The 22,071-nt window shown below is 48.7% G+C and overlaps 1 protein-coding gene across 1 annotated transcript in view; it reads left to right on the top strand.

Annotated features, from left to right (window-relative positions):
- The window catches only part of npas3 (neuronal PAS domain protein 3), a 250,336-nt gene extending 229,333 nt beyond the window's left edge, over positions 1-21,003 (top strand). Inside the window, exons 8-12 of the mRNA XM_076748704.1 lie at positions 1,836-2,029; positions 3,447-3,553; positions 11,962-12,109; positions 12,400-12,515; positions 15,051-21,003. Of these exons, the coding sequence (XP_076604819.1) occupies positions 1,836-2,029; positions 3,447-3,553; positions 11,962-12,109; positions 12,400-12,515; positions 15,051-16,681 (2,196 nt within the window). The 3' untranslated portion in view covers positions 16,682-21,003. The remainder of the gene's footprint in view (positions 1-1,835; positions 2,030-3,446; positions 3,554-11,961; positions 12,110-12,399; positions 12,516-15,050) is intronic.
- Positions 21,004-22,071: the final 1,068 nt, after the last annotated feature.

Raw genomic sequence — 22,071 nt, 5'->3', positions numbered from 1 at the left:
ACACTCACACTCAGTGACACACACATCGCTGCAACACTCACGCACACACACACACACACACACACACACAGACACAATACAGCGTTACAGTTAGTAGTTTTAAAGCCGTTGTGTTGCAGCAGCGACCTGAAGGTGGAAGAAGCTGATTGGACCTGCAGGCAGCCGCCACCTCCTCCCCCTCCTCCTCCTCCTCCTCCTCCTCCTCCACCTCCTCCTCCATTACTGTGCAGGTGCCTTTGAGCAAGGCACTGACATGTGCCTGTTGTCAGCTTCAGTTTCAGTACAAACTGACTCCATCAGCTTTCATGGAAACATACAGCTGAATCTTCTAGAGGCGGAGCTTTATGTACACCAGCCAATGACCTGCTCGCTCGCAGAGCTAGCTGGATTGCTACCAGTTAGCTAACTGCAAGCTAGCGAGGTGGGTTGCTAGCATATAAGTAAGTAAGTAAGTGTACACCATGGACAGCAGCTTCTTCTCCCGCAGCGTCGCAGATGTTTGATGGTGGCTGACGCCGTTAACTCGTCTGTTTCAGACTCTTTGGTCGTCTCTTTCTGCGAAGGTCGTATTTGACAGTCAGACGTCGGGAGTGAAGTTTCAGCTCCGCTCTGACTCTGACACAAACTGCATTGATGAATAATTATCAGTCCAGAATGTTTTGGTCAGTGCTCGCTGACCGCAGGCCTCTGCAGAGTCAGCTGAGAGGACGGACGTCAGTCTCATCCCGTGTGTCTCGTCCAGGACGTGATTGGCTCGAAGCGGGAGGAAACTGTAGCTCCATCACAAGTTAACAAACGCACTTTCCAGCACTGTAAAGCTGCTTTCTAACCTTTGGCTTAACTGAAACTGACATGTTACAGATTAAACAATTAATCAGTTAGAGGAAAAATGGAGGAATGGCGGCTGTGCAGGCGAAAGCTGAGCGTTAGCATGAAGACGCACCGTCTGACTTTGGACTTTCTGTCCCTCCGTCTGGCCTCTGTTGTTTGACCCTCATGTTCGCCGTATGTGAGGACAGACAGCAGGGACAGAAAGCAGGTGACGCTGCGTTTAAAAGACAAACATGTCCCCCGCGAGCGGCGGCTGATTAACATTTCTCACAGATCCGTCGCGTCCGACCGACTTTTGAAGCTTCACGCCAGTTTAAAGCTCTGGATAATTACACCCTTCACTCTCCTCTGTCTGTCATCTCCTCTGCTCCCACCTCTCCTCCCTCATTCACCTCATCCCAGGAGTCAGGAAAAGAACAAAAAAAGGAGGTGAAATCCCCCAAAAGTTCACTTTGTCTTTATCTGCGTCCACCTCTGTGTCCACACTCCGGCTGCGACTGTCCGGACGTCTTTCAGAGCACATTTCAGGCAGCCTTCATCTCATGTAAATACAGTTAAACACAGTAAGCAGACCATCATAACGGGCTGCTCCTGCCATCCTGAATCACAATGTTTAGGTTCATTTTCATCTCTGTGTGCAGACGAGACGCAGTAAAATGTCCCTCTGCGGAGTGAAAGCGATGCTGTTCTGCACTGATTTGTCTTTACATGTTTGTTCTTATCCAGATAAATCTTTGATATTTGAGGTTGAGCTGCTGAAATCAGACCCGAGTGTCTCTGTCAGGCTCGAAAACATGGAAGCAAACTGTCAAATGTGTCCCTGAAAGCACCACGGAGCTGTGAGTTTGGCTCGTGTCGCTGCTGGTTGTTGTCAAATGCATTCTTGGATCATTTGCTGCCAGCGTACAAGCCAGCTCCCAAAGCATTCTGGGTAAAATGGGCGGATCATAAATCCGTCTGGACCGGTCTTACCTGAGTGTGACCTCATTGTTCTGTTCTTTCAGGTGATCCACATCACGGGGCGTCTGCGCATCAGGATGGCTTTGACGCACAGCCGCTCGGTGCCCAATCAGATCATGGGGATGGTGGTGGTGGCCCACGCCCTGCCGCCGCCCACCATCAACGAGGTTCGCATCGACTGCCAAATGTTCGTCACCCGGGTCAACATGGACCTCAAGATCGTCTACTGCGAGAACAGGTAGAGGAGGAAGGAGGTGGACGTCAGCTTTAACTGCTTCTGCATTCACCTGCTGTTCAAGGGAAGAAAAAAGAGTTGTCTCCCTCGTCGGAGCTTCTTATTCATGAGGAAGTCTGACCCAATCCTCCCTGGTTTAACAGTGAAATGTGCCGCTGATGGATCGGGCTCCTTCCCTCCGTCCAGATAAAGCAGATAGGCATCAGGATCTGGCTCGGGAGTTAACCGGCTGACCGCAGAGATTCCTATCAGCCGCAGAAAAAACCTTCATGTTTTATTATAAAAAGACAGGAGGGAAAAATGATAGTCGACAGATTGCTTTTTTTGTGGGCGGAAAAAGGGACACAATGCGAGGCGGATGATGATATTCAGTGCGGAGCGACAGAAAGCGAACAGACGAGCGCCGTCGCTCCCATTACGGCCCCATTCTGAGGATGAGTTTCTAAGAGAATGAGAAAATGGGAGGAAGGTTTTTTTCCAAAGAACAGAGTGTGCTGTTATCTGCCTGCCAGACATTAGTCCCCCCCCACCCGTCCTCTATCAGAATGATACCTTGGAAATTGTTCTGTCTATCCTGTGGCGAATTTGTTCAAATTAAACCTTTTAGAGCTGATGTGTGTTACCTGCACAATAGACAGACGGCTTCACTCTCTGTTGTCGGGTTATTAGCTCTTTTTTTTTTCTCCCTCCCTGAATCGCTCTTTGTAATCGTCGAGTGTCGGCGCCACACGGAGCAGATTGTCCCGCGGTGACGAGTTTCACGTTTCAAAGTTTCACGGTGTTTCCACTTCCGGCCGCTCGGTGTCATGAAAGACGGACGCGGGACGAAGAGACGTGTGCGCTCCGAGCTCGTGTGGAGGCCGCTGACAGGCTGAAGCGTGAGACTAAAGGAGGTTTGTAGAAGACGGTTGACGGACGCTGCCGTCTTCACGTGTTCAGAGCTGCAGTGTGGAGCAGGCCTGACGGGATTGGACGGATGGCACGGCGCCTGAGCCAGCCTCTCTCCGTTATCTGCCGCCCGCCGACGTGTTTCCTCATGTTTTTTAAGGCCGTTCTCAGGGTTTCTCTGCTTAATCTGTCTGAAGACTTCGTGGGATTTGATAGTCTGGCTGCGGCTCAGGCTCCTGCACACCATCACCGGCAGCTCATCACGTCGCGCTGCAGCGAGCTGCTGTGTGTTTTCATCTGGAGCGAGTTCCCACAGCGTGAACTTTGACCTTTCAGAGCAGAACCAGCGAACCGACCGCTGACAGAAACCGGCTGTGTTTCATCACCGAACGCTGACAGGAAGTGATGACGGCCTCGTCAGCTGCCGTGCGTCAGTTAAATACAACTCAGCTGTTTGAGGCGTGACAGGAAGTGATGCGTTCGAGGTAATTAGTACAAAAAAGCCTAAACTTCCTGTTCTTGTGTGTTCCAGGATCAGCGACTACATGGACCTGACTCCAGTGGACATTGTGGGGAAGAGATGCTACCAGTTCATCCATGCTGAGGACGTGGAGGGGATCAGACAGAGTCACCTGGACTGTGAGTCACCACCTGACCACATGCTCCACACTGATTGGACAGCCAAGTCAGCTGATCGATCAGCACGGGTCGTTGTTGCAATAAGCTGCAACACCAATAGTAATATTTTAGTAATAATATTCAGATGATATCCGTATGGTACGGGGCATTACAGAGTACTTTTCTGAGTATTTGTGCAGTGAGGTATTGCTGTTTTTACTGCAGTGACGCTCTGAGTGCTCCTTCCAGCTCGGGGGGGTTGTTGCAGCAGCAGTGTTTCCAGATTTAAAGTTTGGAGCTAAAGGCCATTTAGAGAATCTTTTTGCTCTCCGGTATCCTGGAAAAGTTTCCTCACAGCAGCAACTCTACAGTCTTATTACCCTTGTCAGGCGGCGTAATACACTCTGCTAACACACACACACACACACACACACACACACACACACACACACACACACACAGAGGCAGAGGTTCGGCGTCCCTGTTTAGTGGCTGTCGGGATGATTTGCGGCGTGCTGTTTGTTGCTGCAGTCAGATCTTTACTGTGGTGGTAAAAGCTGAGGAGGCGTTCAGAGCTGCTCGGCGTTCACGGCGTGAAGGCGTTTGGGCGGAACGACAAATAATAACAAGCACACGGCAAGGACGGCGAGCCTGACGGGAGTCAAACCTCAGACCTGCGGTCGGGCTGTGGGATCGTGTCCTGAAGGTCCGTCTCTGGGTGTCTTCAGGGTGTCCGACCTTCGAGCTGCGTTCACAAACAGAAATATACAGTATGTTGGTTTTTGTTTCCTCACACAAAAGCTCTGAGGATTCATGTTTCAGCGAGGCTTCGTGTACCTGTAAACACACCTGGTGAACGTTTCAAACAGCGGAAATGAAGACGTGTCACACACCTCGCCACACAGAACAGAAAGCAGCGAGCTCCCTCAAACTTTTTCAATTATCGTCTCCAAAACTTCCTGAGCTCTGAACATCCACAGCGGCAATCAGGAAGTGACTCTACGGCGGCCCGGCGGGGTCAGGCGGAGCGAGGAGGGGGGAGGTTAGGATGTGTAAAACACGGAAAAAAGGAAGTGAAATGCGGAGGCAGATTATTCCTCTGTGTCTGTGAGAGGATGGGAGGTCAGGGAGGCGAGCCGGCAGCCAGCGCTGTAAATGACTCGGTTTTAGTCGAGCGTGGTCTAATACAGCACCTTCAGTCACCTCGGCCGCTCGTTTTATTCTTCCTCTTTCAAAATTAATTTCCTCTCTGAAAGGGGGGCTTTCAGAAATGGATGGCTGCGGGCCGCCGAGGTGCTCGCCGTCAAATGGAGCACAGTCAGATTGTTCTGAAATCGGCCTTTCTGCCGGCGCTTTAATTCGGTGGCTTGGTGAACTCGCCGCTGATTGTGTGGCAGCTGATTTCAGAGCAGCCGTCTAATGACTCTCACCTGTTTTAGCAAACGCGCTGAAGCTTTCTGCCTAATTGGACGCTGACGAGTCCGGTTTGGGTTTGGACAGTGATGGGTTGGACAGGCAGTGTGTGTTTTGGTTAGACTCTGGAGGTTTGTGTCGGACCGGTTTGAAACCTCTGGACATCCTGCTCCTGACTCATGGAGTTGAGATTCTTTCCTCCTGAACTGAAACAGCTTTCACATATGAGGAGACGACAGCACGGAGTCGTCCTGTCAAACTGTGTGATTGAAGGTTACAAAGAGACACTTAAGGCTCGTGTTTGACCATCAGCGGCTCATCGGTCCATCGGTCCATCGGTCCGACCTCAGGACACCTCTGAGCCCAGAAACCAGCATCAGGAGCGGCTTCCCGAGGTCAGCCTGCAGGAAAAGTTTCCTAAAAACGTTCCTGACTGAACCAGGACGTGGCATTTCCTTTGAATTTCTGCTTAAAAACATAAAATCTGTCTCAGAATAAGCCTGTTTGTCAAAGATTTCCTGCAGAGTTGAGCAGAAAAAGTCGTTGCAGCTGATTTTTTTTGGTGGGATTTATTTCCACGTCTGCTCTCGGTTCTCCCGCTGCTGCAGGAGTCGGATAGTTAGGGAATCGATCAAGGTGTATTTTAGAGGGATAGCCTGTTCTCTCAACAGGGATCTAAATTTTAAAAGGCTTCTTTTTAAGTGGAGGACGAGGCGTGATCCCTCTCTGTGAAGAGGCGTCGCTCTCTAAGTCTCTATCATTACCTGCTGACAGCCGGTCTTAACCGGGTCAGATCTCAAAGTCAATCTGTCCTCGTTTCCACTCCGAGAACAGAGGGGGGGGGGGGGGGGGTGAGGGGGGTGAGGGGGAGAGAGAGAGAGAGAGAGGGATCGAGGGCGAGAGAGAGAGGGAGAGAGAGAGGGGGGGGGGGGAGAGAGAGAGAGGGTGAGGGGGAGAGAGAGGGAGAGAGAGGGTGAGGGAGAGAGAGAGAGAGGGTGAGGGGGAGAGAGAGAGAGAGAGGGAGAGGGGGGGGGGAGAGAGAGAGAGAGGAATCGAGGGCGAGAGAGAGAGAGAGAGAGAGGGAGAGAGAGAGGGGGAGAAAGAGAGAGGGGGGGGGGGGGGGAGAGGGATCGAGGGCGAGCTCGTCTTCTCACAAAGGAAGGGAGCGAGTGATTTACCGGCTGAGGAGGAGGCGAAGACAAGAAGAGAGAGATTCGTCTTTTCTCAGAGAAAGACAGAGAGCGAGTGATTTACAGACAGAAAAGGAGGTGAAGAGGAAGATGTGTGACTCTTCTTCTCTGTAAGGAATGAAAGAAAGAGGCGGGAAGAGAAAACACCATCGTTTCACAGAGAGAGAGAGACCAGAAAATCCAGTTTGAGCTGGAGAAGAGAGAGAGAGACGAAGAACAGAAGAGGAGGAGGAGGAGGGAGAGGATGTGGTTTTACACAGAGGCAGAGAGGAAAGGAGGAAGAGAGAGAGAGAATATTCATCTTCATTAGGAAAGTAAGTCCAGGTTTGAGTTGATGACAGACGACAGGAGGTGCACGTTATTCTTTCACAATAAAAGCATGGGACTCTGTCAGGAGAGAAACAATGGAGGGAAAGTTACAGAAAAAAACCAGTAAAGCTAATGGTCGATCCCAGTTTGTGTCCCATCACAGAACACAGGATCTTTTTCTCTCTGCTGATCAGTTTGTCAGAAAGACGACTTAGATCTGTCCACGTGTCCACTGGAGACCTGATCCAGGACCTGAATCAGGCTGAGCTCAGATCAGACCCAGTGCTGTGTGTTCGGGCTGATGCTGCTTTGTTTTCAGGTTTGTCATGTTGTGTAAACAGGAAACGGACGGACGGACGGACGGACGGACGGCTACAGACACAGTTCAGTCAGTTCACACCGAACATTCAAACACGGCAGAAGATAAAATAAAGTTTACAATAAATAAATAAGTGTTTATATTTACTTTGACTTAAAAAGAGCTTTTCATTCAAAAATACTTCTAATACGTGAAAATTCACTCATTTATTGAAGTAAAAAGTGCAGTATTTACCTCTGAAGTAGTTGAGTATATGTACTTGGTTACTTGGGTCCAAAGTTTTGGAGATTATGAACATCAAATATCAACAGAGGAGGAAGAAAGTCGAAATATTATCGAGTGAAACTGTGAAAACGAGAGGACACGATAGAGGAAGATGCATCGTTCTCACAAAAAGAAGAGGAGGAGAGATTTTCTCCTTCTCTGCCAGAGAGGAGGGAGTCAAAGGAGGACACGAGGGACACTGTCTCAGTCCCAAAAAGACGAGATACTCACTTCTTTAAAGAGAGGACAAAAATACCAACAGAGTGGGAGGAAAAAGAGACATTTGGACACGCAGAGACAGGAAAGAGGCCGACAGAGAGGACGACAGGAGAGAGGACGAGATGGTTTGGAGAGAGAGGGTAGAGAGACATTCAAAAGCATGGGCGTAAAAGAGAGCGAGAGCGAGCGAGAGAGCAGCGCAGAAGCGAAAGCTCGGTGGATTTAAGCCTGCAGGCGTTTTAGCAGAGCTCGTCTCTCTGGACTGACTCTGCCTTTAATGAATCCACACACACACTGAAAGGCATTTTTTATCTGTGTGCAGACGAAACACACACACACACACACACACACACACACACACACACACACACACACCTGTGAAACTATCCTCACAGGTACGTTAGTAAAACACACACCAAAAAAAAAAAAGCCTTTTGGGATGAACGAGAAACATGGAGAACTTCAATGACACACACACACACACACACACACACACACACACACACACACACACACGTGTTTGGTTTGTCCCTTCTGGGCTGCTGTAGAAACATGCAGACTCATTCTAAGGTGATTCTACACTCATGAAAACATGAATGTTATATTCCTGCCGACACCTGGAGCTGGTCTGACCCACTCTGTCATCAGATGTCTGCAGGTCGCTTAGCTCCGCCTCCTCATGTCAGGTTGAGACGTCCCACCAATCAGGTGGCAGCAGACAAATCTCATGTGAAGCTTCCAGACTTTAGTCTTTCAGTCCTCGGAAAACCGCTCCAACATTCAAGACCAGGGTCACATGATCAGCGGGGCTAGCCGAGCTAGCACTGATGCTAACAAGCTAATCTCTGATTACCAAGTTACAGTATAAATGATACTATGCCTAGTTAGCAAGACTGGCTGTGAGCAGCCCTGTCGCTCGTGTCTGCAGGAATCAGCAGAAAGCCTTTAGCTGCTAAATGCTAAAGTTAGCCTGAATGAAGAATCCTCCCTTTGAGCGGCTGTCAGTGGTATAAACGAGCCGCCATCTTGGAACGCAGTGTCCGGTTATCTTATCCATACTAAAGGATGCCTTCACCTGACGCCACTCGTCATGTCCCATCATAGCGCCCCCTTGAGGTTATCACACACTGCTGACTTTGGCCTGAGACGCACCACGTTTGCCTTCAGGTCAGGTGACGGCGCCGACTGTCAGCGTCCACACGACGAGACAGTCGACGCCGCTGAATCCACTACTTTAACTTCAACGTCTTCAAGCTGTTCTGCAGCGCACCAGCAGAGGGCGACAGAGCGGCGGTCTACACACACACACACACACACACACACACACACTTTCTCTCTTTCACCAAACAGAAGGTCTCCATCCCTCCATCTCCTGACAGACAGAAAGGACGTTTCCATAACGCAATTTCACAGCAGTAAATTACCTGTACGTTAATGTGACACACACACACACACACACACACACACACACACACACACACACACACACACACACACTCGGGGTAAATGGGATAAAGGTAATCAGAAAGGTAGATGAGACTAAAGAGGAAATCCGGAAGATTAAGGGGGAAGATGGAGTGAACGAAGCAATGAGAGGAGTATAAAAAGGAGACAAACAGAAAGAAAGACAATGAGAGAGTGACATTGACTGAAAGAGAGAGAGAGAGAGTGACGGAGGAGGCTCAGAGAAAGAAGTGAGGTGGAGAGGCTTTAAAAGGGAATAGAGCTCCTTTAATCTATCGGTCTCTCCTGCAGCCTCGGGCGAGCCTCCAGCGCTCTCCCTCTCCCTCTCTCTCTCCCTCTCTTCCTCTCCTCTCCTTCATTAGTGGGCGATCAGAGAGTGGCTGATTTAATGGAGGAGTAAGAGAGGAGGGCGAACACAAAGCTCACCTGCAAACAGACGGAAAGATGGACGAAAAGGAGGCTGAGGACGGAGACGGCTGTGATCTGAGACTGGAGTCCAGTCAGCAGGTTTTTCATTCATCTGCAGCTTCGCGTGCTCGTCGTCCGCTCACTGAGACGGACGTCAGACGTTGACCTCTGACGTCCTCAGTCTGAGGAGGCGCACGTCAACACGACACCTGAAAGCTGCTGTTCGTACAGCGCTTCAGAAGCTCCGCCTCCGCCCCGGCGTCCACCTGGCGGCTCTGAGGCGACCGTCCTCCAGGTGAGAGGCCGGCGCTCTGCTGTGCTGAGCTCGGCGCCTCCTGGACCGCACTGATCACAGCTGACTGTGGTTTTGACCAATGAGACAGCAGAACGAAGGACGTGGATCTGTTCTAACTTGAGAGACACCGGTGGACCACAGGGTTCGGTTGTCCACGACTCAGATCAGTGTGAGACACAGTTGCTGACTGGCTGAACTGCTGTGGTCAGATTTCGTCTGTTACTGAATAAAAGCTCTCAAATCAGGATTACCCAGAAGCCCCGTGTCAGCTGATGATTGGTCCTCATGAGGACTGAAATTTGAATGTCTTCATGTTCTGGAGACAGTTTAGTCTCACACGACAGACAGAGAGACAGCATTCTGTACAGCACAGTCTGTGTGTGTGTGTGTGTGTGTGTGTGTGTGTCCTCCTCCATTGGACATGCTGATACACTGAGCTGCTCTCTGAGGACCTGCAGTCATCTGAACAGGCAGCACTGTGTGTGTGTGTGTGTGTGTGTGTGTGTGTGTGTGTGTGTGTGTGTGTGTGTGTGTGTGTGTGTGTGCATTCATTGTGTCGTTATTTACTCTGCCGTACAAACAAAGCAAGGTCACATTCAAGGTGACGTGATCTCACCATCTCTGCCTTAACATGCAAACAAGTTATTTTCCCCTCCATCTCTCTCTCTCCCCCCTCTCTCCTCTCTCTCTTCTCTTTCTCTCTCTCTCTCCCCTCTTTCTCTCTCTCTCCCCCCTCTCTCCTCTCTCTCCTCTCTCTCTTCTCTTTCTCTCTCTCTCCCCCCTCTCCTCTCTCTCCTCTCTCTCTTCTCTTTCTCTCCTCTCTCTCTTCTCTTTCTCTCTCTCTGTCTCTCCCCCTCTCTCCTCTCTCCCTCCCTCTCTCTCTCTCCCCCTCCCTCTCTCTCCTCTTTCTCTCTCTCTCTTCTCTCTCTCTCTCCCCTCTTTCTCACTCTCTCTCTCCTCTCTCTCTCCCCTCTTTCTCTCTCTCCCTCCCTCTCTCTCCTCCTCTCTCTCTCCCCCCCCCCCCCCCCCCCCCGACCAAAGTCAATTACAGCGGCCCTGGGGATGTCGTCTTAAACAATGCTATTAGTTTCTAATAGTTTTTAATTACTGGCCTTCTTTTTGTATAAATCACCTTCTCCTTTCTCTCTTTCTTCTCTGTGCTGGAAAAACCTATTTGTGTCCATAATTAAATGGAGGAGTGGGATATGAATTTAGTGGCCCTCGCTTCGCGTCCGACTGTTTCTGTTTGAGCGGCTCCTGATTAATGCCAATACATATTGCTTGAGATAACCATTTAGTGGTTAATTTAGCCAAATTTATTGCCTGCGTGCCGTCGCAGGGCGGAGCAGGGGTGGGGGGCGGAGGAGGGGTTGCCACCTCCGGACGCCGTGGGGTCCTGTCACAGCGACACAGCGCTATCTGGTGGAGAGCGGCAGGTACTGCAGCTGCATGATGGAATCAGCCTGGACTGAAGTTCAATGAGCAAAAGGTGAAAGTCGTCATTTCAGTGATGAGAGAAACGATCAGAGTGTGTGGGGGGGGGGGGGGGGTATTTATATAAAAACATTTCTTTTCAAATGGCAGAACCACTTTATTTCAGCCTGTTTTCTATCTCACCTCATGATGTCTGTCTTCGTCAGAAGGTCTTCACCTTTACCTCTGAAGACAGACAGGACACAGCCAGACAGAGATGAGGACGTTTGGGACGATGCTAGCTAACATGCTACATCAAAGACAAAAGCAACAGGAAAGTTTTGACAGATGGAAACAGCTGCACAGCGGTGTTAACCACAGTTAGCTGATTAGCTAACGTGCTGTGTGGCTCACACGCCGTGTCAGGCAACACATTTTGTTAGCATCTGTAATCCTGGACATCAGAGACGGAGCCCAGAAATCCAGCCATGATCTTCTCCTGCACTGATAGCAGCTAAAGATTAAACTCATTGACCCGTCGCCGCTCACCAGGAATCCCACAAAAACAAAGATGTCTGCGTTAGTTGGTCTTCAGCTAGCGCGCTAACATGCTAACTTTTAGACTGTAAAAGTTAGCATGTTGTTCAACTTGTTAGCACGAAGCATCGAAGCATTCGGAAACATCGTATTATGAAGTGCATGTTGAGGAGTGTGTTATCTCTCAGACACACACAGAAACTTGAACAGAGAGACACACACACACACGCACACACACACACACACACACACACTCACACTCACTCACGGCTGGCAGTGTGTGTTGGTCTGATTAATGACGGCAGCAGCAGAGCAGCTCTCAGCCAGCTGTCACATGACATCTGATGACTGCCTCTCTCTCTCTCTCTCTCTCTCTCTCTCTCTCTCCCCTCTCTCTCTCTCTCTCCTGCTGTCTCTCGTCCTCTGTCCATCTCATCCCGTCCTCTTTTCTGTCTCCTGACGAACGAGCTGCTCGATCAGTGCGATGTCCAGTCGTTTGGAGCTGCTCGGAATATCAAACGGAATCTGCCATAACATAACAAAACTCCTCTCTCTGTCTCTGTCTCTGTCTCTGTCTGTCCCTCTGTCTGTCTCTCAGTGATGAATAAGGGTCAGTGTGTGACTAAGTACTACCGGTGGATCCAGAAGAACGGCGGTTACATCTGGATCCAGTCCAGTGCCACCATCTCCATCAACGCCAAGAACGCCAACGAGAAGAACATCATCTGGGTCAACTACGTCCTGAGGTCAGAGGTCAACTCGATAACAGTGTCATTAGAGTTCCCAAACTTCGTCTTTCTTAATGAAGAAACAGTGATGGATGAATGAATGAATGAACGAATGAATGATTGCATACATGCAACCAATGAATGAATGAATCAATGTATGAAGTGGGAATGACTCTTTGGTGTAAAACAGTACTTTATGTTGAATTTAACCCTTTTATTTAAAGCTTTCATTTGAAAGCTTCAGCTTTTTTTCATTTTTTTTTTGTCAGCAGCTGAAACAAAAAGCGTCTTTGTGTGTTTTTTCACAGTAATCCAGAGTATAAAGACACGCCCATGGACATCGCCCAGCTGCCCAACCTGCCCGAGAAAACCTCCGAGTCCTCCGAAACCTCCGACTCTGAGTCCGAGTCCAAAGAAAACTCTGGTAGGTAGGAAAGGAAAGAAGGAAGAAACCAAGGAAGGGTGGAGGAGCGATTAACTGAAAGGCTGAAGTGTGAAAATATGAGTCACAAGCAGAATATCGTGGAAGTTTTCCAGTATTTTCATTTTTCATATATTAGTCTGATTAAACCTGCACGAGTCCTTACAAGCACCTCGAGTGTTCGCAGTATAATAACCAGCAGTGCGAGATGCAGCCTGAATAAGAGAAGCCAAAGATATGTTATCAGTTGGTGCCAGTGTGCCGTCTGTGCCAGGCTGGATGGTGATGAACGCCAACAGCTGCAGGGACCGAGCGCTCGCTGGCAGCGCTGCAAACTGCCACCAAATGACATGAAACGCACATAACTCAGCAGAGCGCCGCAAAACGCCTCCAAACTTCACACGGCAACATGAAAGAGGCCACAAAGCAGCACCTCCTTTCAGCTCCTCCGAAAGATGCGCCGAAACAAACGGCAACAGAATCCCACATTTGACAGCGAAACGCCGCGACGTGCTGCTGCTGCTCCACGCTCGTGTCTGTGGAGGCCAAAGATGGAGGCGACGCCAACGCAGTGGCTCTCTCACGAGATTTGGCGACTTCTGTGACCTCTTTAGCAAAGAAGAAGAAGAAGAAGAAGATGAATGCGCCTCACGTGGCAGAGCTAACATATGTAACATACAGCCGATAACATCTGCCAGCGACGGCGTCATTTCAGCCATGAAATCCACGAAAATATGAGACGTTTTTGACGAGAAATGAGGCGCTGACTTTGTCTAATTCAGCCTCCAGCGAAGGGGAAGTCTGCAGGTGACTGACTGTGTGAGAAAAGGTTCAAACGTGATAAAAAGACGTAAATCAGATGTTTCAGTTCGACCTCATTCATTCAAAACAAGCTTTTTGAGCTGTTTTTAAGATTAATAACATTTGACTGGAAACATATTAACAGCAGAAGCTGATGTGATTAAACAGAAAATAAATGAGATCTTAAAAACTCTGACATCTGAATTCAGACCCAGAAACACAAATCAAGGATTAACTTTCTGTGTGTCACCAACATTTCAAGCAGCCAATTCTGAAGAAGACAAAGCTCACAGGCTGCCAGCAGAGTTAAATTTAAACCAATGCGTTGCCTCCACCTTCAGCATAATATTATCAAGTCCTGCAGCCTGTGTTGGCATGATGAGAATCAGTGCCAGCTGTTATTCTTGCTGGAGGAGAATGATTTTGGCTCGCTGTCGGCTGTAAACCGATGCCAGCTGCTGCAGGAGGAGTCCAGCTTCAGCCGAGCTCCAACAGGCCCGAGGTGTTCAGGCTCACCGTGTCCTAAAATGAGATGTCTGCCCTTCGACCTCTCTCTTATTTATTAGTGCGATACAGCACAATATGGATGATGTTCATGTAAAAACTGACCTAATTTGACAAAGGAACGTCACAAACACCCCAAATACTCACTAGAAAACCAAATATGGAGACCCTTGTTGTCCGGTGTTCTCCACCATGAGGAGGTTTGGTGGACTGTGGAGACACCAGGACAGACAAAGGTAATCAGTATGTGGCATTTCATAAGTTTTGTCAATAAACCAAACCTCGCTGGGAAACACTTAAAGCTGCGGATCCATTTTCCGTCCCGGCCCGAGAATAAATCTGTTTTGCTTGGAAAGCACACTTAATGGAGATGCAAGGTTTTCCCCAGACTAAGCAATTGAGTCGACATTTCAGGTGCCACGAGGGAGCCGGAGCGCTGCCAGCTGGGCAGCCGCTGGCCTCGGTGTGCGCTGGCAGGGTTTGAGGTGTGTGTGTGTTGTGTGTGTAATGGGCTGGACAGAGCCAACATGCCTGAACAGCAGCAGCTACAGATACTGAACACACATCAGTGCATCCACAACACAGCGCGACACATGGAAATCCTGTCGGAAAATAAAAGGATCAACACCTGGGAGTCGCCGCGAGAGGGTTCAGACACCCCGACTGAATCCTGAATCTGTTCGCGGGTGGAGACGCGTCTCCGGGAGCCTGTGGACGTCATGTCTTTGGAATAATTTGAGCTGTGTGCTAACAACAAAATGTGCTAATATTCATGATTCCAAGAGGATAAACCCAAACAGTTCTGGAGACCACCTGACCTCAGGACAACGTTTTCATTGGTGTGCAAGAAATATTTTGGTACTTTGAGCTAAAGACTGACCTCAGCATGCTAACAGGCGATGCTAACATGCTCGTTAGTTTAGCATGCTAACATACGCTGATTAGCGCTAAACACAAAGCACAGCAGAGGCTGAAGGGAAACATTTACAGGTTTTTAGTCGTAAAGCAAAGCGCTGGACAAATTTAAAATGTTCATGGTGGTAGATCAAAAGTAAAGATCGCTGAAGTCATTAGAATTCAACCTGAGGACAACATGAGCGTCTGTCTGGACCAAAGCTCGACGTGACGTGAATCCTCTGAGGCTTCACATCTGAAAACACTTCGAGAGCCACGAGTTGTGTTAGAATGTTTAGATTCCTGGATTTTTAACCTACTTACCTCTTTTCTCAACAGACAATGAGAACGCCAAGTCCGAGGGGAAGCCAGGTCACCAATCAGAACGCAGCGAGGACCCGGAGACAGACAGTAAGCGTCAGCAGCAGCCCGGCCAACCACATTGCTCCTCTGAACAGGAAATGAAGCGTCAGGAAGAAGGAGACAGCTCGAGTAACCCCGAGAGCCAGGACAGCGACGACAGTCTGGAACCTTCAGATGGAGAGGTGGAGGAACAGGAGGAGGCAGCGGGAGGAGGAGGGGGAGGGGGAGGTGGAGGAGGAAGGCTGGGGCGGTTAGCGGGACTGGGAGGGTTAGGGGGACTGGGCGCCATCGGAGGACTGGGTAATCTGAGCGGGCTTCATATTAAAGTGGAGCACTACGGAGAAGGAGAAGAAGTACAGCTGCAGAACTCGCAAACTTCTTCATCAGAGGAGGAGGAGGAAGAGGAGGATGAGGACGACGACGAGGAAGAGGACGGAGGAGTGCAAGATTGTGACGGTGCCAGTGCCAGGAGCAAACTCCAGAAGAGGCGGAAGAGGAGGAAAGTTCAGAAATGGGACGGATCCCGAAGCAGGAGGCTCCGTCTCTCCTCAACCACGCCCAGCCCCGTTGCTATGGGAGACACCACACCGCTGGTTGACCCCTCCCAGCCCACGTCCGCCAGCTCCTCCCACCTCCTCACCTCCTCCGGCTCCCCAAACAGCACAGGTGCGACGTCGTCAGTCCTGAAGATCAAGACGGAGATGGCAGAACCGATCAACTTTGACAACGACAGCAGCATCTGGAACTACCCGCCCAACCGAGAGATCTCCAGGAACGAGTCTCCGTACAGCATGACCTCCAAGCCGGCCCCCCCGGGGAGCCACGAGACCTTCCCCTCACCCCAGGGAGGCTCTCTGCAGGTAGCCATTCCCGACTCCGTCCTCACCCCTCCCGGAACCGAGGGAGGAGCAGGAGGAGTGAGGAAGCCTCCTTACAATGGAAGCTCTGCCCCGTCCTCCGCTTCCAGTGCTGCGAGTTTAGCCCCTCCCTCCAGCGCCTCCTCTGCTGACCCCCTGTCCCCTCCTCTCTCCGCCTCCCCACGGGACAAGCAACAAGGCACTCCCACCACCTCCTCTTCTTCCTCTTCCTCATCCTCCTCGTCCTCATCAACCTCCTCCTCCTCACTGCTGTACTCTGGTGATCTGGAGGCGCTACAGCGCCTGCAGGCCGGTAACGTGGTGCTCCCGTTGGTCCACAGAGTCACAGGGACTCTGGCCTCCACCAACACGACGGCTCCGCGGGTCTACACCACCGGGACCATCAGGTACGCACCGGCGGACGTCACCCTGGCGATGGCGCAAGGCAACCTCCTCCCCAACGCTGCCATGAACTTTGTCGACAGCTCGGGGTTCGGCCTGGACCCGAAGACGCCCATGGAGATGCTCTACCACCACGTCCACAGGCTCAACATGTCGGCGGCGGCGGCCGCCGGCCCCTTCGTCGGCTCCCCGGCCGCCACGGGCGCGAACGGCGCCCTGGGAGGCCAGATGCCAGCGACGGCCAACGTCTTCACCACGGCGGAGGGACTTTTCTCGACGCTACCGTTCCCGGTGTACAGCAACGGGATCCACACCACGCAGACGACTCTGGAGAGGAAGGAGGATTAACGCAAAACGCTCAAGACCGTATTACTGTGTTTCTGGAATCAACAACTGTGTCAAAGTAAAAGACTGCTCACTAGTAAAAAAATGAAAGACTATTTACTTACTATCTTTTATCAACACAGCACTGTGTTTCCGAGAGGGGAGAAAGGACAGGAACGGACGGCAGATGTACTCTAGCACTTTGAATCTGAGCAACTGAGCTTGTGTAATAGACATGAATGACCCTCAGACATGTCCCCCTTTTCTATCTGTTTTCTCTCTCCTCCTCATCCTCTTCTCCTCCGCTCTCTCTCTGCTCCTGTTTCTTGCGATCAGCAACGTTTTTCTCGAACAAATTAACAAAAAAACAGACGATTCTTTCTTGTAAAGAATTCCTTTTTGCCTACAGAGAATTCATATTGCCTGAGGACTCCGCTGGAGCCTGACGGGGATAATTTTTATTATTTGACTTGTTTCTGTTGCGTCTTTATGAAGATGCTGATTGTGTGTATTTAAAGGAGGACGGTACAGGGATTTGTAACGGACAGAAAACCACGTGACGCTCCTCTGTGTGCATCTTGATGTGATCAAGGCTTGAAAAGACCGTTTTTAACCCGAGCGGAGGGAGCTCTCGACAAAGGTCTCAGAGATAATAATCTTTTGAAAAAAGGTTTTTGAGGACGTTTCTCGATTGAGGGAATAGTTTAGAGAATTAATGCTGTTTTTCTTTCATTCCTTCCTTTTTTTATAAAATATTCTAGCTCAGATTTAACTTACGAATCAAGCATTAAGAAGAAAAACAAAAAAAGCAATTTCAGCCGGGTAATGACCTGTGAATTATCGAATGTTACTACTTCCTCTTTTATCCCAGGAGTTTACCTACAGGTCTCGCACCAAACATAACCTCCTCGACATCTCCTCCCATCTCAGCCTGTCGTTCTCTCTCCGACCTTCGGCTCTACCTGATCTCTAATCTCTCCGTCCACATCTCTACCTGTCGATCTGCAGATTCATGGTGCTACCGACCGTCCAGTAACCCTGATTCAGCTGGCTGATGTGGGTGCTGTAAACGAACCCACAGCTCGTTGACAGACTGATCGTGTTTTTTGCTTTTGGAGGGGGAACAATTTTAACGTTTTTTTTCTCATCTGACCTTCAGGAAAGTCAGAAACACAGCAAGAACCTTAGAACCTCTAAATCAGCACCATGTCTCCCTCCACACGTCCCTCCTTCGTTTGTCTGAAAAACACTTGATGTGATTGGGCCGCGAGGGGCGGCTCCGCACGTCAACATGGAGTCGATTGGTTGAATTTAGGCTACATAGTTTTTTATGATTATTATTATTATTATTATTATTATTTTCTAACTTAATCACTGTTAATTCTCAGTGAGACTGAGGCTAATACACTAGTGTCACTAACTTGAAAAATGAATGTTGAAAACCTCGACCGGCTCCTGTTTGATCACTGTTTGCTTTATTTTGTACTACTACAACTCTTTTCCCTCATTTTTGGCCTCCTCCTCCTCCTCCTCCTCCTCCTGCTCCTCCTCCTCCTCCTCCTCTTCTTCTTCCTAAACCAGAATCACCTCCACAAGGTTTTCCTAATCAATCCACTCTCTTCCATCTCATCGCCGGACCCTGTGATAAAAACCACATATCAAAAAGGAGATTGTAATAAAGACATGCATTTTAATCAATCAGTCTATCAAACAATCAATCCAATAACTACAAAAAAAAGAGAATTTTTTTGAGGAAGAGAAAAAAATCACATTCCTTTAAACAAATATCGTCTTTTGTCGTTGTTCTTCTGTTCCGTGTTTTTCTTCCCCAGCCTCCGTTGCCAAAAAAAGAAATGTTAATCTCACAAGTTTGGTGTTTTCAAAGCACTGTGATCCTCGTTCATTTGTACTTTCCTTTCTTCTACTTTTTTGGTATAAAGAGAAAAAAAAGATGAGAACAAGTAATAATTAAAACGGTAAAAAACTGTCACGACATCCATGTTTTTGAGGTTGACAGCCCCGTCTTTGCCATCCCGTCATCCTTATTACCCAGTGTGATTAAGCCGTAAAAACGTGTTACGATGTGTTTAGTGTCACTGGCTGTCAAAGTCTTTCATGGCGACTTCTCTCTCTGTGTGTGTTGACTATATGCAGTATATACTGAGCTACTGTAGCTGTTTTTGTCCTTTGTCTTCTCTGTGCTCTCTCTAGTGTGGGGGAGGGGCGGCGGGGGCGGGGCTTAGAGCGAGAGCGGCGGGGTCCGCGGGGCGAGGGACGGCCCCCTCTCCCTCTCGGCCCGCCTCCTCCTCCGTCTCCCTCTATCTGCAGTCTTAGTGAAACCAGTGGAGGTTTGTGGAATTTCGTGTTCGGTGGCCTTTGCAAAAAACAAAAGAAGTTTGTGGAGTCCACCTTTTCTTCGGCTGCTTCCTTTTTGTCTTTGTAAAACCTCTTTTTCTGTTCCCTTTTCTAATCCTTCTCTCTCTCTGCTGTTGCTTTTTGCTGTTGTGTAGTCTTATACAAACCTCTTTATCTTGCTGTCCTTTCTCTCAGAGATGAAAAGATTCTTTAACTAGCTCAAAGGTTTATGGAGCCATGTTTTTGCCGCTAAGGAATTCTGGGAATCGCAGTTTCCGGCTCTTGCGTACAAAGTATTGAATAACTAATAAATATTTACACTATATAGAATTAAATTATGACGAGGAAAAGCCTAAAGTAGCATTTTAGACGTAGTCCTGGAAAAACCACAAAAGCCTCAGTTGTGAAACATTTCCCAGAGTCCCTTGGGGCGTCTTGTGTGCATTGGGTGTATTTCATTGGTTCCCACCGAACTTGTTGACTTCCTGCGCAAACTTCTCTCACGGGACAAACAAAGTTGTACGCGTGGTTCAAGGGGGGAGAAAAAAATCACAGAACTATTTCAGGACACGTAATAAAAAAAAAAAACGGTTTTAAAGATTTCTAAAGAAATTAAAAGAAGAAAAAAATATTTCGCACTATAAATCTATTTTTATAGGTGTTTTGGAAAACTGAACTGCATGTGTAGTGAGTTCGTCCGATGCGTTTCACGTGATCGATCCCTCGTTCTGTTTTTGCTTTTCGGTCCGGCGGTTTTTGTGTTTTCGTTGTTTTGTTTTTTTAAGTCTGTCGAGCCCAAACGGGGACGTGATGGAGGCCCGTCGGAAGAGTGAAGTCTGTACGGTGGAGCCCGCCCGGGCCTCCGGTCCCCCCTCACATCAGGAAAACAATCTGTGGCGTCTGTGCTTTCTGTGAAGAATCAATGTCTTGTTACTGCGACTAACACGTAAAACAACGAGAAACAAGAGCAAACAGCTTCTGAAATCTGACGATGGATTTATTTATTTTTGTGTTCGATGAGAGGAATGTGACGCGAGCCACTCGATCCGTCGGCCGGTCGGTGGCTCGCTCGTGGTTGAATGTTAAATTCAGTCGTTTCAGGAGCATTTTGTTTCCGCGCTCCTCTGGATTTTAGCGTTTTCTACTTTTGGCGGTTTTGCGTGAAAGCGGGGGGCGGGGCGCAAACGAATGGCAGGGCCCCATTTGGTACAAAAAGGGGAAGGCGGGGGGGGGGGGGGGGGGGGGGCTGGGGGGGCACATAACTCAGATGAAACCAGGAAATACACCCACATGTAACAAAAACCAAACAGCCGGTCCAAGCTGTTTCAATGTTTTTTCTGTGTTTTATGTCGAAAAATGAAAACTTTGCTGGTGATTTTAAAAACGTAAAAACCTTAATCACAGCTGCTGTCAAAAATACATAGTGTTTAAGAATTACAAATATTGAAAAATCACTTCATTTACCTGTGAAGAAACTGTGTCTGTGTTTTTAACTATTTCTTGTACAATTATACAGATTCTTTTATGAGGAACTTGGTGCCAAGTAGCTGAAATACGGGAGAGAGGGAATCTCTTATTATCAATGTTAACAGTGTTATAAAATTCTAAATACAAACAAATTAAAATATTAAAAAAGAGAAAACTATGGTACATTTCTATTTTTTGTTTGGATTTTTTTCCTCGCAGAAGAGGGAAAAACACACGACTAACTGATGCTAACTTTGAGTGCCTGGCTTATTTTTTATTATTATTATTATTATTATTATTATTATTATTATTATTTTGGAAAGACATCTTTTTGAGTTCATTTACCATGAATAATGCTGCAAATCCGAAAATGTACATACTTCATTTTTATAGCAGTTGTTCTTTTATAAGTTTACTAGGTTCTCATCCGTTCAGAGGAACATGTCACATACATGGTTGTCTTTCTGTAACCCGGTTTTGACCATCTTACAGGTGCCATATTCATAATAAAAACTTCTCTCGAATTTGTTACCAGATTGCATCATTTCTTCTGTTTGACACATTCAGCCATCTCGCCCCCAGTTAGCTGTCAGTTTTCTGCCTTTTAATTCTGATTTCTTCTTCTTCTTCTGTCCTTTTCTTTCTTCCTCTTTCCTTCCTGTTTGTGGATAAACTTTGATTGTAATCACAGAACTCCTCCGATGCTAATTTACAGCAGCGCTGCGATATTTTAGGATAATCGATGACGAGCGATGACAAAAGTAGAGCAGACTGCAAACTCTGCTAATTGTCAAGAGGAGGGTGAGAAGTAGCTCCTTTAACAACATTTGATAAAACATCTAAAGCAGCAACACAACGCAGAGTTCAAGCAGCTTGCTAATGCTAGCGGCGGGAGAGACGTGAGGGGAAACGTCCGGACACGAGCGGGAAAGTAACTGACCCGGTGCGCTGCTCTGTGACCAGCCGGTGACACGCTGTCGTCCTCCGAGGTCTGAGAGTCCAGCCGTCACCACGTCCCGGAAACTGTTGGACCACAGTGTCTCGTGGAGCTGAAGCCGCTGTGTGCCGTGTGAATGTGCGCTGCTGCTCCTCCTCCTCCTCCGTCTCCTCCTCCTCCTTCTTCTCCTCCTTCTCCTCCTCCTCCTCCTTCTCCTCCTTCTCCTCCTCCAGTCTCACCAGACGACGCTTCAGAACCGTCTGTTCTGGACGCTGTGAGCTTCAGAGATGTTTGACCCAAAGGAAGACGAGGACGTGGAGAGACACGTCACTGACTCACGTGACTGCAGTGTAACTGTACTCAGTCTGAGGTAAAGTGTGTGTGTGTGTGTGTGTGTGTGTGTGTGTGTGTGTGTGTGTGTGTGTGTGTGTGTGTTAGAGCTGTACTCTTATCTGTACTCAGTATTGCAACAGACCGTTGAGATGGTAGAGGAGACGCTGCAGATTGAGAGACGCCTTGAAGCGTTTTAAACAAAGCTCCTGTTCTGCCTGAGAGCCAATCAGGGAGGTCTACCTGCAGCCCAGAACGTGTGCATCACCTGACGTACTGGTCACTGGGAGAACACCATGACGTGCTGTGGTGACAGGTGGGGTGT

This window comes from Chaetodon auriga, chromosome 14 (genome assembly GCF_051107435.1).
Source record: "Chaetodon auriga isolate fChaAug3 chromosome 14, fChaAug3.hap1, whole genome shotgun sequence".
NCBI lineage: Eukaryota > Metazoa > Chordata > Actinopteri > Chaetodontiformes > Chaetodontidae > Chaetodon > Chaetodon auriga.
Note: the sequence above shows the minus strand (reverse complement) of the source record. Positions and strands in the feature narration are given on the sequence as shown.